Here is a 16732-nt window from a genome sequence, read left to right as displayed (position 1 = left end):
CTGCCCTCATGGGCAATGAATAAATGAACATGGAAATATGTATTAAGTCATCCGGTAATAAGCGCTATGGAATAAATAAAGCAAGAAAGAGAGCGGATTGCACTAGTTTGGGGGTTCTAAATATAGTGAACAAGGAAAACCTCTCTGATAGAGTAACCTGGTTACTACGCAATAGCGAGGGCAGGCTCTGCGCACCTTACAGATGAATGAAAGGGTTTTGCTTTGTATCCAAATCAGATGAGCCTAATTGGGGCTTTTATGAGTGGCTTTACTTAACCTGTAGTACATTTTAAAATGATTATTTTAGGGGCACCTGGGTGGCTCAGTCGGTGAAGCATCTGCCTTCTGCTTAGGTCATGATCCCAGGGTCCTGGGCTGGAGCCCTACATCATTTGTCTCCCTGCTCAGCGGGGAGTCTGGTTCTCCTCCCTCTGCCGTTCCCCCTGCTTGTGAGCTCTCTCACTCTCTCTCTCTCAAATAAATAAAATCTTATAAACAAACAAACAAACAAAATGAGTAATTTTGGCTACTGTGTTGGTTACTATAGTTATGTAATATAGTTTGGAATCAGGGAGCACTATGCCTCCAATTTTATCCTTTTTCAAGATTGCTTTGGCTACTTGAAGTCTTTTATGGTTTCATACAAATATTAGGATTCTTTGTTCTATTTTTGTGGAAATATGCCTTTGGAATTTTGGTAGGGATTGCATTGAACCTGTAGATTGCTTTAGATAGTATGGACATTTTAACAATATGAACTCTTCCAATCCATGAGCATGGAAAATCTTTCCATTTATCTGTGTGTTTTTTTCAATTTCTTTCATCAACATCTTATGGTTTTCAATGTACAGATCTTTCACCTCCTTAGTCAAATTTATTCCTAGGTAATTTATTCTTTTTGATGTAATTATAAATGATATTGTTTTCTTAATTTCTCTTTCTGATAGTTCATTATTAGTGTATAGAAATGTAACAGTTTTTTGTATATTTGGTTTTGTATCCTGCAGCTTCTCTGGATTTGTTTATTAGTTCTAACAGTTTTTTTAATGGAGTCTCAAGGGTTTTCTATATATAATATCATGCCATCTGCAAATAGTTTTACTTCTTTCGTTCTAATTTGGGTGCTTTTTATTTCTTTTTCTTGCCTAATTACTCTAGTTAGGACTTCCAATACTATGTTGAATAAAAGTGACAAGAGGGGGCATTCTTGTCTTATTCCTGAACTTAGAGGAAAAGCATTGAGCTTTTCACCATTGAATATGATGTTAGCTACAGATTGGCTACCATTTTGGGAATACTTTTGATAGGCAAAGAACAGAAGCAGCAAATGTACTTACAAGGCAATTATAATAATACAAGAAAGAGATGATTGTGGTTTAGATGAAAAAGAGAGGTAGATCATGGATAATTTTTTCATTATCATGATGCAATTTAATATAACAAATTTGAGCTCAAACAAACTATCCTGTGCAATGGAACATGCTAGGTATACAGAAGTATATAAACCATTGCTTACTCTCAAAACACTTTCTAGATAGTGGCATAAACATGTAAATGCCTAGTTATAACACAAAGAAGAATGAAGTAAATCTAAAGAAAGGTACAAAATTATTTTGTGAAATCCCTTGAACACTTTAAGAAGGATATATCTTGTGAATTGGGCTTTGAAGAGGGCAGAGGATTTCTACAGGCAGAGAATAAGAGTTAGATAATTCCAGTCTAAGAAAATAGTAAGAAAAATGCCTTGCATCAGGCAAAAGATTTAATCTCAGTTCACTTCTTCAAACCTACCTGAGCTGCTTAGAGTCTATTCCAGGCATATGTGGTCCAGAGGCCAGCCAAAGACTTAAACAGAATTTATACACAGATTCTGGGGCTCCCTTTCTTAGACTCTTTTTTTCCAGAATCTCCCCCATTTTCTAGTGCTTATGCATGATAAACAGGATTCTAGGATGACCCCAAGTTCCCTGTCCCCTGGTATACGTACCAAGGATAGTCCTCTCCCCTTGATTATGAGAAGAACCTACAAATATGATTAAATATTACTCCTATAATTATGTTTCCTCATATGGCAAAAGGAAAATTTTCCTGGGTAGGCCTGATCTAATCAGATGGGCTCTTTAAAAGCAGAGAATATTTCTTCAGTTGGTCACAGTGGAAGGAAGAGAAACATGTCCTTGCTGCCCAGGAAGAAGACAAATGGCCCTGTTGTGAGCTACTTATAGGAACCATGTGGCAAGAAACTGTGAGCATTCTCCAGAAGCTGAGAGTCATCCCTAAACAACTATTGGCAAGAAAACAGGAGCCTGAGTCAGACAACCACAAGGAAATGAATAATTCCAATAACCAGTGAGCTTGGAAGAGGCCTTGAGCCTCAGATGAGAATCACAGTGCTAGCTGACACTTTGATTTTAGTCTGGTGAGACCCTGAGCAAAGGACCCAGTTAATTTTCACTCAACTCCTGCCCATAGAAACTATGAGATAATAAAAGGGTGCTGTTTTAAACCACTAAATTTGTGATAATTTGTTACAAAACCATAGCTAATATACTGATTTCCCTGAATTTTGCCCTCTGTTCTTTAAGCAAGCAAACCTGTAGGCTTTCATAAGAATTTTGGTTGTTCCCTAAGATGTAGATGGGGCCTACCCTTAGGGTAAATTTTGTAAAAAAAAAAATAAAAAGATGGAAAACTAACTCCATGCCCTTCCTTTCTTCCAAGTGACTCCCCTCCAGAAGCTCCTGGCTTTTGTTCCCTCTCTACTGCCTTTAGGTAGCTGTCTTTTACATTTTGTCCAGAGCTTATAATTGTCTGGGGGAAGGTTGATCCACTATAAATGCTACCTGTTCATTCAGATTCTGGATACCTTCTGAAGGAGAATGAATATGATTTGCTGGTGGATTAAAAGCAAGAGTATGACAAAGAGAGAAGTCAGAGATTATTCTTTGGTTTTTGGCCTCTGTAAGTGAAAGGATGGAGTTGCCATTTACCAAAGCAGGGAAGACTATAAATATAAGAATTTGCGTATGTGAGTTTAGAGTTTAAGGGAGTATACTGGGCTAGATATAGATATTGGGAGTTGTTTTTTAAAGCCATGAGACAGAATTAAACCCTCAACAAATTAACTCTAAAGAGAGATGAGAAGAGACCCAAAGCTTGAGTCCTGATACAATCCACAATTTAAAGATGAAAAGGAAAAGTGAAACTAATAGAGGAGACTGAGAAAGAATAACTTGAGAAGTAGTGACCCAAATCCAATTAAAGAATGTTTCAGGCACAAAGGAATGATTATCTGCATTTAATGCAGTGCCAAGTAAGATGAGCTTTGAGATGTAACCTTTGAATTTAGCAATGAGGAGGTAGGCCTTTGTATCCTTGACAAGAGCAGGTGTAGCAGAGTGTTACAGAAGAAAGTCTGATTGGGGTGGAGGATACATGGAAGGAGGAAAGTAAGAGACTGCAAATTTAAGCAGTTCTTTGGAGCGATTTTGGTGACTAGAGAAAATGGAGCAGTACCTTGAGGAAGAAGTGGAGTCAAGAGTTTTATTTTGTTGCTTATTTCTTTTTAAGATGGAAGAATTTATAGTATGGTGGTATGTTGATGGGATTAAACAATAGAAAGGGAACATTGGTGATGCAAAGAAGTAGAAAGGGGAATTATTGTTAGAGCAATGCCCTTGAGTAGATTAGCAGGGTTAAGAGTTAGTACACAGTGAAGGAAGTGACCTCAGATAGAAAGGCAAAATTCATCCATAGAAATGCGAGTGAAGGCAAATTATGTGGATTTAGACATTGGTGTGTGGTCAATGTAGTAGTGGGAATTAGACATTTGAAGAAAGAGGAGAAGATACGAAATAGGTATCTGGAGTGTGAGAGAGCGAGTGAGCCAAAAATGTGTGATAGGCTCTCTAGGCAGTACTGAGGGTCCACCTCAGGTTAGAGGGACATGATTTTGAAGTAAGAAAAAATCAAGATTGGGATTTTTTTTTTCTAATGGTATACAAAATGCATGATAAGACAAGGGAGCTGAGGCTGTATGGAAGAGAGTGATTATGATTGCCAATGAAATCTAAGCTAAGTAAGGGAGGAAACAAGGTGAGTAAATGACAGTGAAAAGATAGTAAGATAAGCAAGCAAACCATTAAAAGATTCTTAACTATAGAGGACAAACTGAGGGTTGATCGAGGGAGGTGAGTGAGGGATGAGCTAAATGGGTGATGGGCATTAAGGAGGGCACTTGTGATGAGCACTGGGTGTTATATGTAGGTGATGAATCACTAAATTCTACTCCTGAAACCAATATTACACTACATGTTAACTAAATAGAATTTAAATAAAAACTTGAAACAAAAAAAAAAGAAAGAAAAGATGGTAAGATGAACAAAAAAATAAGGGATATAGATTAGATGATAGGTAAGTAAGTAGATAGATAGATGCAGACATATGTATGTACGTAGAACAATATTAGCATAAACATGGTTTTTAAGGCAGAGTGATAGATACATGGAGGTTTATTAAATTGTTCTCTAATACTTTAGGGTATATTTGAAAATGTTCAAAACAGAAAGTTGTTTTTTTTTTTAAAGTGGCAAGATGGTTTGTGTGGTTAAAGATTGTTGGAGTCAGGGTTCCAGAAGAAGTAAACTAGAGAGAGAGAAGATTGAGCTTAGATAGTGATCTGATGGAAATTGACAGGATGAAAACTTGGAAGGGTTGTGGACCTTGTTAGTAACAGGATCTAAGACAGGACCCAGGAGCTAAGTGACTACCAGGAAGGTGGAGTGTAAGGTCAAGGCAGAAGAGGAGACAAAGGAACCTAGAGGTCAGGCCATTTTAATGATTACTAGCATGGATAATAAAAGCACTTCGTAGTGTTAGCATGACGGGGAGCCAAACACTAATGCCTTCAAAGAATGAGGGACAGTGACTGATATAATAGCTTCATAAACTGGTGGTTTTTAGAGGAGAAGCCATTTGGAAGTTGCAATGACAGTAAAGAGGACCCAGAGCTCCACTCACCCCAACACCACCCCCACGGACCTAGAGGTACCAGGAATACGCAAGAAAAAACAGCTTTCACTTGAGAGGGCTCTGGGGGAAGCAGTGTCCTCAGGGGAGGGCTAGATATTAAGCGAGAAATTGTTCTACTAAGAATCTAAATTAGTTGGTTACTGCACCTGAATGTTAAATTGGGCTATCCACCTCCTGGCAGTAAAAGTTTCATAAAGGAGAAATGATAGGTTATATAGTCCCTAGGATCTGACAAAAGGAGGCATATAAATTCTTCCAAAGAGAACAACATTTTCTAAAATCCTCAGCATTTTTTTCCATAGATCCATAATCATCTTTATATCCCGAGCAACTAGAACAAAGTTTGGAATATAATCAGAACACAATAAATGTTTGTTTAACCAAACTCATCTGACACAGAAGTTCGTAATGAACAGTATCTTTAATGGCAGCTTTTGAATATAAAAAGCTTATCTTAACCCCTAAAATAGGGCATAGTCATGAGGTTTCTATTGATCTTAGCTTTGAATCTGAGATGGCATTTTCAAAATGAAGCTACTTATAAAATTTGCTTTAGCAGTTCTTTTCCTATGACACATTGTGCAGTATATTATAAGGCACTGAGATAGTTAACAGTTTCTAGTATTCACTTTTATTCTTTTCATTTTGAAGAGAAAAACCTGCCATTTAAAAGCATGCAAAGCTAATTAAAGCTTTTCCACTATTTCATTATCTGAATGTAGTTGCAAATTCTGACTTAAAACTCTTATCAGGAGACTCAACATCCCTCCCTGAACAGCAAATGAACATTCAATTAACACTTCAATACAAGTGTATTTTAAATAAAAATATACTTTATTGTTAATCTCATCCTTTACAAATGCAAATACCCAATTTTAAAATCCAAAGAGAGTTACCTCCCTTTTATTCTTTGGGGGAAAAAGTCTTTTCTTTATTTACAGGGAAGACCTGAATTTTCTGAAGTTGTTACCAAGTTAGAAGAGTGTCTCTGCAACATTGAGGTAAGAACTTTAGCTTCTGAAATATGTCCATAAAAAATCTTGAATATCCAAGGGTGTTGGGGAATAGGTATGGGGTTGCTTGTAGAAAGTAGGTATGAAGGTCTATAACTTCATTCATATATTTACCGTGTTCATTAAGTTTCCAGGGTGGACTCACTGAATCTATAGGGACAAAGGCAAATTCAGCATGAATTTGGGCCTTCCAACAAATAATCAGTCAGGCAAATGGGCACAGGCAAGCCCAGCTTGAAAAAATTAATATGTAAAAATTTGAAAGTACAGCAAATATGTTAGAAGGTAATTATTTAAATCAACTTTTTTCTATACAAAAGTTCCTACATACAGTGAAATGTAAGTTAAAATATTAAGCCACTATGCTCAATAAGAAAGGGAAATTATCACTAAAATTAGTGCATAAATTAATTGGGATGCATTGCTTTTATACCGCACATATGTTGCATAAAGTGATATATGTTGGTAATCAGCCTAATGGAATTTTCTTCCCTTAATATCAAGGAGCTGTTTGCTTTAATTTTCTCTCTAATTGCCTTAATTTTCTATACACCTGGTCAGGAGATAGCATTTGAAAATAAGCAAAGAAGCTAACACATGAGCACTAATTCAAAAATAATAATATATTCCCAATGCAAATGAGTGCTGCAAGAGACAGGGGTGGACATCACACATACTGACTCACAAATACATGTGCATATGATGGGAAGGGGCAAAACAGGAGAAACAGCATCAACCTGAGACTGCACAACTAAATCCCAAAGTGGAACCATCCATTTTTTTCCCCTAAAAAAATAAAACAAAAAAACAAAAAAAAAAACTCAGCTTAGAGTCACTAGAACCCAGTTTACTGGGAAAGGGTTCCAGGTCTTCAATTGCAGCCTGCAGCTATTGGCTGTCTCATAACTCTTTAATGAAACTTCCAAAAAGGAAGTCTTTTATGTAGGACGCAGCTTCAGTCTTTGGACACTAAACGTCCATTCCCTTCTCTTCAGTTCTGAAACATACAAAGCAGAGAAAAGTAGTAGTATAATTCGTGGGGCTTTAGCAGTCCCTACTAACAAGAGCATCTGCCGGAGGCCTTGAATGTTGAGAGACACTTAAAGCTTAAGTTTCAAGTGTCCTCTCACTTTGAACCTTTGTGTTTCACAGGGCAAAACTGCTCCAAGCCTGGGGACATAGCCAGTTAGATGAGAGAGTGGATTCCAGATACAGAGACAATGGTAGGATCTCCTAAACTAGTATGGCTTCTTATATTGACCAAGCCTCTTAGCACAATCTCCACCAGTAGAGATGAAGTATACTCTCCTGCATACTCTATATGCAAAGAGAACTTGCTGGACTGAACTGCACTAAATAATGGCCCAGGATCAGGTTTAAGGGGCTTGATTTGTAAAATTCCATATGTTGGAAGATAAAATGATAGGACATGTCTAACAAGAATTAATATAACATCACATACCAGAGTCAGAGAAATAATAGTAAGAATATCAAATGGTGGAGATATGGTTTAGGAGCATCATGCATGTTAGTAGATAATAAGCTCTTTGGGAGTTAGAATGTGAAGTAGCTGTCTTGCCACAAAATAAAGGATGGGTATCATTCCTCTCTCTTCTGAGATGGCCAAACAAAATAGTACCCAGTTATATCCTTTTAAAGGGATAATTATAACTGGAACACAAATTTTAGGGAAGAGAGATCAGAATGATGAATGGATTGAAAATCAAGTATGTGAGAACCAATTAAAGGAACCAGAGATGCTTGTCCCAGAGAAGAGAAAATTAGGATGAGCCCAAGAGCCGTTTTTTAAACATCTGAAAAATGATCATATGGTGAAAGGATTGGCCTTGTTCTCTATGGGCCAACAGATGGAAATGAAGTGTAATTATGGTTTGGTTTTTTAGGAGAAAGAACTTCCTAATTGTCAGAGTTGTCCTAAGGTAAATGAACGGATCTGGACACAGTGAGGTCCCCATCACTGGAGGCTCCCCATCAGCTTGCATAGCTAACTTAAAAAAGAGGCATAGAAGAGTTTCAATCATTGAAGAGTTTGAAGGTTCATTTCAACACTGACATCACATGATTCTCAAAGCATTACTCAGTAATGTCTTGGCTACTGTGAAGAGCCTAGAATTTACATATATTTTATTTTTAAACCAAAATCTACTGTTGACATGTCTTATGAGATTATAATGTCAAAGCACTAGTGTTCTCAGTTGGGTTAGGTAAACAGCAAGGTCGTCAGAAATTCAAGAAAACTATCTCCTATTTTTTTTTCTTCTCTTTCTCATTTTCTTCCCTCATACTCTTCTATTTTCTAGCTAAACTTAACTATTTGTAACTATTTTTAAAAATTCTCCCCCAACAACTCTCTTTAGTCCTCATGCTTGCCAGACATTAAAGCATCCTTCATTTTATAAAATGGATGTATTCTTGGAAAAGTGTGTAAATTCATTTTACATAAAGGAAATAATTTCATATAAAGGGGATAATTTTAAGCTACAGTTTAAAGGAACTCTGCCATGAATCTCATCATCATAGTGAAAAATGTAATCTTTTAACCATCAAATAATCACCTTCTAAATATCCATGTTATGAATCTGATTTGAGCATACCATGTTTTCTGAAAGATGAGTATAAGTTGAATGGGCCAGCTCTCAGCATAGAACTGGGTCAAAAAAGTAAATTAAGCTAGCCATGTGTTGCCATCAGAGGCCGATAGGAAAAGCCGGAAGCAAGCTGAGATGAATAGAAATTAAAATATGAGAAATCCTAGAATAGAAAGTTAAAATAAATCCATATTCTATTCTATGCTTAAGCCTGTTGGAGTTATGAAAGGACTGAAACTACCCCTTCTTCACTCAGCTGATGTCTCCTGCATCAAGTAACAGCAGCGGGTCTCTCTCACCTTCCTCTTCCTCTGACTGCCTGGCGAGCCGGGGAGGGCCTGGCCGGAGCCACGTGGCAGCGTTAAGGAGTCGTTTTGAATTGGAATATGCTCTGAATGCGAGGTCCTGTGCTGCCTGGTCCCAAAGGTGAGTGGCAATCTAAGCAACAATCTCATGGTCCAGTTAACCAGAATCCCATCAAGATCGTCACCTGATTTGGTTAGTATCAATGGGGGATTTACCACCCCTATGGCAACTTTGAAGTAAGAGTTTTTAGCCCATTTCTCTTATAAGATTCTATTAATGTTATAGGACCAAAAAATAGAAATTGTATTATTTGTTTGTTTAGATTAGATTTCTAAGTTTCAAGTAACAGCAGTTACCTCTAGCTTAAGTGAGAACTGTCTAGCTACAGCAACAAAAGGAATTTATTGAAAGTATTTTGGGGTTATCTTATGGCATCCAAGGAAGGAATCCTTGTGTAGGAACCAAGAAACAGCTTTGAGGATCTGAGCACCACAAAAGTTCAGCATACCGAGGATGATGCTATGACCCAGCAATTCCACTCCCCAGTATATACTCAAAAGAATGAAAAACAGGTACTCAAACAAATACTTGTACTCAAATGTTTATAGCAGCCCTATTCACAACAGCCAAAAGGCGGAAACAACCCAAATATCCATTAACAGATGAGCAGATAAACAAAATGTGATATGCACATAATAAAATATTTTTCGGTCATGAAAAGGAATGACATACTGATACATGCTACAACACGGATGAACCTGGAAAATATGCCTTCATTGGGAAGAAACCAGGCACAGAGACCACATATTATATGATCCTATTTATATGAATATCCTTAAGGATAAGTGTTTGAGTCAGTTCAGGCTGCCATAACAAGATACCATAGATTGGATGGTTTAAAGAACAGAAATGTATCGCTTCTCGGCCTTTTGGCTAAGATCAGGTGTGAAGAACAGAAATGTATTCTCTCGCTGTGGAGGCTGACAATCTGGGATGAGGGTGCCAGCATGGTCAGGCTCTGGTGGGACTTACAGACGCCCATCTTCCCGGCTTGCCGACGGCAGCCTTCTCCCTATGTTCTCACATGGCAAAGAGAGTGCTGCAATCTTTCCACCTGTTTATAAAGGTGTCTGTCCTAGGGGAATCAGGGCTTCACTCTTCTGACCTCATCTAACCTTAGTCGCCTCCGTAAAGGCCCTCTCTCCAATACAGTCACATAAGGGGTCAGTGCTTCAATGTATGGATTTGATGGGAGGGGTACACAACTCAGTCCATAATAGGGAATCCATAAATCCATTAAAAAATTTAAAAAATTAAAAAATAGGGTGCCTGGGTGGTTCAGTTGGTTAAGCGACTGCCTTCGGCTCAGGTCATGATCCTGGAGTCCCGGGATCGAGTCCCGCATCGGGCTCCCTGCTCGGCAGGGAGTCTGCTTCTCCCTCTGACCCTCCTCCCTCTCATGCTCTCTGTCTCTCATTCTCTCTCTCTCTCAAATAAATAAATAAAATCTTTAAAAAAAAAATTTAAAAATAAAAACAAAGCAGACTGGTAGTTGCCAAAGGCTGGGGAGAGAGAGAAATTAGGAGTAATGGCTTAATGATTACAGGGTTTTATTTTGGGGTGATGAAACTATTTTGGAACTAGATAGAGGTGGTTGTAAAACACTGTGAATGTACTAACAGCCACTGAATTGTTCACTTTAAAATGATTAATTGTATGTCATGTGAAGTTTACCTCAAAAAAAAGAGCCAAAAAAGGGGAAAAAACAAACAAACAAAAAAACTTAAGCGAAGGAGCAAGTCAGAAAAAGAGAAAAAAAAGTTCAACATTCTTCCATAGTCAACTCTACCATTTACATGCCCCAGTTCCCAATAGACAGTCTCTTTGTCTCTCAGCTTAACTGTAAAGTTTCAAGCAGAGATACATCAGTTATGTTTTGCCATAATAATTCTCTATAAAATCCACACCAGCATCCAAGGATATATAATCATAAGTACTTATTTTTTTTAAAGATTTTATTTATTTATTTGAGAGAGAGAATGAGATAGAGAGAGCATGAGAGTGGGGAGGGTCAGGGGGAGAAGCAGACTCCCTGCCGAGCAGGGAGCCCGATGCGGGACTCGATCCCGGGACTCCAGGATCATGACCTGAGCCGAAGGCAGTCGCTTAACCAACTGAGCCACCCAGGCGCCCTAATCATAAGTACTTATTTCTTGCTCATGTGTCTGTGAGCTGGTTGTAGGTGGCTTGACGGAGCACAGGTTTTATCCCGGTCTGTCCCACATGTCTCTCCCTGTCTTTGGACCAGCAGCTACCTGAGACATGTTCTTCTCATGGACAAAGGCTTGGAACTCAAGAGGACAGGCCCAACTTCACATGCCCACTTAAGGCTTATGTTCAAGTTGCACCCCATGGCATTCCATGGGCAAGTCACATAGCTGAGTCCAATATCCAATAGGGAGACAAAATAACATAATACTCAGCCTCTAGTAGAAGGAACTGCAGAATCACTTGGCAAAGGGCATAGATACAGAAAGCATAATGAATTAGGAATAAATGCAGTCTGCCCTATGAGAATGCGATTGGCCCTTTTTGGATCAAATGGCCACCCCTGGTCTAAACAAGTGCAGCCGGAGTGGCAGTGGGGTCATATTTCATTAATATAAACAGGGCTGCCAGGTACCCCTATTCTGGATGGGGAATGGCAAAAGCAGTCACTTGTGAGCTGGATGGATACCATAGAAAATATATACTGCAACCCATAGAAGTCTGGAAAAACTGGCTTAAAATCTCTGTTCTTTCACATGAGCTCCAGAGCATTTGCACATGAGTTGCTATACATGTAAACTCTTACACACACATAAATGCTTCCACACTCATTCACACATCCCATCATCACAGTAAAAAGCTTTATCCTGAAGGTGGAGAAAGATTATCTGGAGTTAGCAAGGATCTTACACCATACACAAATTGCTAATGTGGGTTTTTTAGCTATAGCTATTTATTATATTCTTAGTCTAACGAAAGAGTTGCAGCTGCAGCTATGAAGAGATGGGAATCTGAATCATGAAGCCTTTAGTCTACAGAATGTCATAAAATTAAGTATCAGTAGGTTTGATTGATAACCGGGCAAACTGGACACAATTCTTTATTAGATTCCAGTCTCTTATATAATTTCATAAGAGGCCCATAGGCCAAGATTAGATTAGGTTCAGTCACAGCATCGTCTGCTAGTTCCATCTGCTCTTCTTATTCTTTACTTGTGCTTTTAAAATTAATTCTCTGAACAGTCAGATTTTGGTATTTCCAAAACACAGTCCCCTGAAGTCTGTCTACTTTGAAGCAGAGCTTAGGAGCATGAGTTGTGGAATCATACAGACCTGAGGTTCAATCTCAGCTTCGCCATTTACCAGCCCAATGACCTTGGGCAAGTAACTTAAGTTTTATACGTAAAATAGACATAATAATACCAGCTTTTAGGATTGCTCTTGAGCGAGGCAGTATCATCACAGGAGTGGGTGATTGATTAAAAGGTGCCAGGAGACCCAACCAAAAAATACAAGTTCCCGTAATGTAGCGAAGTCATACACCTTACAACACATGCACAGCTACACAGCCTGGGGGGCACAGCTGTGCTCCCAAGAGCACCTTCAAGAACCCAGAGAAATATACCACTGTTCATAAAACTGCCCAAATGGGTGTGGGAAAAACCCATCAGGTCTTTTTTTTTTTTTTTTTTTTTTTTTTTAAGATTTTATTTATTTGACAGAGAGAGACAGCGAGAGAGGGAACACAAGCAGCGGGAGTGGGAGAGGGAGAAGCAGGCTTCCTGCTGAGCAGGGAGCCCGATGCGGGGCTTGATCCCAGGACCCTGGGATCATGACCTGAGCCAAACGCAGATGCTTAACGACTGAGCCACCCAGGCGCCCCCGATCAGGTCTTTTGAGATTTTCCTTTTGATAGTCTCCTAAGGCTTCTTACAGCTTTTCTGGCCCTTCACAACTGTTACAGAACTCTGCTGAGTCTTTGTCTCTCTACTTGGTTCAGATTTCTCTTAACAATATAGTACATCCTGAATATTTGCTATGAGGGTACATGGAAGGTCCGTTTGTTAGTTGTACCGTCCCTCTAGCAAGTTCAATCTCTGGACTGCTTGAAATCAATTCCAGAAATAGGTAAAGCGTTCAGCTAAGCTGTAAGATATACTACGGTAGGAATCCTGTGTATTTTATTCATAACCATATCCCTAGTATCTAGCAGTGTGGCTGGCATAAAGTTGATAGGTAATACACATTTGTTTCATAGTTAAAGAATTGGATAAATGGGCTCAGTAAATCATAATTGTTACTAATTCGGAACATAATCAGTGAAAAAGCTTCAACTATTTTCGCTATGCTTTCCATGTATATACCTGTCACTATTGAGTGCCTACTGCATGCTGCGCGCTATTTCAGACCCTTCGAGTAGTCATCTAAGTAAGGCTCAGGAAGTAGGTACTCCAATTTTTATAGATGAGAAAACTGAGCCTCAGGAAGGAGAAGTACCTTTCCTAAGTTTGTGGAGGCAGAGCTGAAATTCTCACCAGAGGCTCTTCAGTGCTTTCTGAATGTCCCTGGCACAGGAGGTGGCACTTTTCAGAAGCTTGATATATTTTGCCAATACTTGTATTTGCTGGACTTCTCCCAGCTTCTTCTGGAAGCCAGTGAGGGAAAGAATTCAGCTACTTCTCCTCCGCCTGCCTTCTCAGCTTTTATTATGAAAGACAGAGCCAGCGATACCAGAGATCGATAGGTCCTTAAAGTCAAAGAGCCTGAGGATATGGGAACGGGAATGGATGGGGTAACTCCAGCAGGGCCTCGAGTTCAACAACCTGGAAGACAGAGGCTCGCAACTTTGGCCGCACAGGAGAATCACCTGGCGAACTTTTACAAGTACCAATGCCTAGGGCCAATTACATCCAAACCCAGGGGCCTGGCACCCAGACATCAGAAGCTTTTAAAGTTTCTCAGATGAAAATAAAAAAAAAAAAAAAATACATAAAAGCGAACTTTCCTAGATGATTGCAACATACCCCCAAGTAGGAGGAGCAGGCTAGAAGGGGATGCCGAAGTGCTAACCTGCCCGTCACTTTGGGGGGAGGGGATGCAACCAATGGGATACGCGGAAGAGGAAAGTGAGGGCAGAGGTGACACAGCGGCTGTGACCAAAGGACAGCATTTTGAAGGTTGATTACCCGTGGGGTCTCTCCCAGAAATTCTTACAACGTGCAGGTGACTGCTGATCTGAGGGGCATTCTGACTTGTTAAAAGAACAAGGTGTAATTTTTAGCCTGGCATCGTGCTTTTAAAATACGGGTACAAGATTTGGCCTGTGGTCCTGACTAATGTAATGCTCCCAATTCTGGGCCTCGCAGCCCTCCACAATGTCTTAAAAATGGTACATTTATTTTTCAGTTTTGGGTTATGAAGTTCACAGCCAGTAGTTTTATAACGCATGATTTGATGGGGGGTTTTGGTTGTTGTTTATTTGCATATTGGTTTTTAATGGTTATTATTTTCCTTCACAAAATACATGTCAAGATGAGAAATTGTCAGATTACTTTCTCCACAGTTGATAGGGATCTACTAGTTGCCACTGAAACCACCAATTGTTGCAATCTGAGATTGAGGAAGGCGCTCCTGAAGTCCTGCCTCTTAAAATATTGTGTGTCTCTAGATATATTTGGAAAACTAAGCATGTGGCACTTGCCCCTCCCACTGGGTATGAAATCTCTCCCATCTTGTGCATGGATTACATCATGTAAATTTAGAAATGACAAAGCGATACACAACCTTTCAGATGCGAAAACCAATTAGTGTTTGTGTGGGACTGGGCTCTGAGAATAGAATGCTATGACCTAGTTAGCTGTCCAGGAGAAGAAAACCAGAGATCCAGGGACAGCAACTGTAAAACAGATGCATTTGGAATTAATTTCTCACATTACCAAAGGGTCCATCAAAGAGTTCCTTTAAATAGAAAGCTTGCCTAGTCCACTTGGAATGCAATTCAACTTATAAAAGTTGAATGTAAGTTATAAAATTTTAATTTACACATAGTTTTCCCGGAATGCAGCAATTGTGTAAGATGATAGCACCCTGAAACTGATGTTCCTAGGAGGAATGAAGAAAAGGAGAGTGGTGCGGGGGTTGTGGCCATTTGCTGTCCTGGAGCAGAATGTTTATCAAGTAGGACCAATAGGGTCTCTTCCTTATCACCAAAGGTCAGCGCTCCCCTTTTTAATCTATCACCTCTCCTACATGCTTCTTTGTACTGAAACTTCCCTCAGTCTCCTTAAATGTGCTCTTTTCTTTCCTTCCCTTCCTCATCCCCACTTTATTTCTCTTGCCAGCTCACCACAATCAGCAGTTTCAGCAACGAGCTAATGACCACTTTAAACTCCTCCTACCTTGCTTCTCTCATCTTCATGAGTTTTCTTGTGATTTCATACAATCCATAGCTCCAGCCTCTCTCTCTCAATCTCTCTCTCTCTCACACACACACATACACACACACACAGAGTTAACCCCCAGTCTCTATGTCCCACCTCAACTGCTCTGCTTCCTTTGTCTTTAAACTTCTCTCCCATTCTAGCTTCCTTATGACCTTAGTTCACTTAACCCTCTACTACCAGCAAATAACCTTCCTTCTACAGAACTCCAATGATATCATTACCCTACTTTAAAACCACCAATAATTCTCCATTACCTCTAAAATTAAGTGAAATTATGTCATCCTGGAATCCCAAATGATCAATGGTATATTTTCCAGTGATACCTCCCACTGAGCATCGTATGTCCCAGTGGTTCTAAGCAGAGAGATATTGTCATTTCTTCTCTTCTCAAATGAGTACTGAACTTCCTACAATGTTTTGGACAATCCCACAAAATAAGGAATTATCCTGCACAAACTAGCAATAGCATCCCTGGTAACACACACCTAGACAAATTAGAAGTTCTACTATATCCCATACATTCCATGTTTAACCTACTGTTACCCTATCCCTGTATCCTATATTTTTTAACCTTGACACCTTGCCCAATCTTGTCAATATATTAATAAGCCTTCAGTAATAGCTCAGTCAGCTTAATCACATCATAAGTGAGCCTTGTCTGAGGCTACCCGATCCCCACCTATGCCTTACCAAAGGCCACAGCATTTTGTGCCACTTTATGCGCTTATATTATTTTGTCTTATAATTATTTATTTTTAGTTCATAAATACTTCAAGGACAGGGGAGGGTATGTGCTCTGGTAAGCGCTGTGAATTGTGCAAGGCTGTTGAATCTCAGATCTGTACCTCTGAAACAAATAATGCAATATATGTTAAGAAAAAAAAAAAGAAGAAGAAGAAGAATGTAGCAGGAGGGGAAGAATGAAGGGGAGGAAATCGGAGGGGTAGACGAACCATGAGAGACGATGGACTCTGAAAAACAAACTGAGGGTTCTAGAGGGGAGGGGGGTGGGAGGATGGGTTAGCCTGGTGATGGGTATTGAAGAGGGCACGTTCTGCATGGAGCACTGGGTGTTATGCACAAACAATGAATCATGGAACACTACATCTAAAACTAATGATGTAATGTGTGGGGATTAACATAACAATAAAAAATTTAAAAAAATACTTCAAGGACAGAAATTGTCTTCTCTTTTGTTTTTATTCAGGTGCCTACAATATCTCATTTATAATTTAACTGTATGTGGTGAATACTAAATATATTTATTTATAATAAATTAGGGA

At 39.2% G+C, this 16732-nt stretch overlaps 1 protein-coding gene across 1 annotated transcript in view; it reads left to right on the top strand.

Annotated features, from left to right (window-relative positions):
• The window catches only part of TNNI3K (TNNI3 interacting kinase), a 306502-nt gene that overhangs the window by 247648 nt on the left and 42122 nt on the right, over window positions 1-16732 (top strand). Inside the window, exons 22-23 of the mRNA XM_045897407.1 lie at window positions 5973-6032; window positions 8910-9079. Coding sequence (XP_045753363.1) covers window positions 5973-6032; window positions 8910-9079 — 230 coding nt within the window. The remainder of the gene's footprint in view (window positions 1-5972; window positions 6033-8909; window positions 9080-16732) is intronic.

Source organism: Mirounga angustirostris, unplaced genomic scaffold (genome assembly GCF_029215605.1).
Source record: "Mirounga angustirostris isolate CCGP_5_RB_7025 unplaced genomic scaffold, mMirAng1.0.hap1 SCAF_4, whole genome shotgun sequence".
In the NCBI taxonomy this organism is placed as follows: domain Eukaryota; kingdom Metazoa; phylum Chordata; class Mammalia; order Carnivora; family Phocidae; genus Mirounga; species Mirounga angustirostris.
The sequence above is the reverse complement of the archived record's forward strand: the minus strand, read 5'-3'. Positions and strand labels throughout refer to the sequence as shown.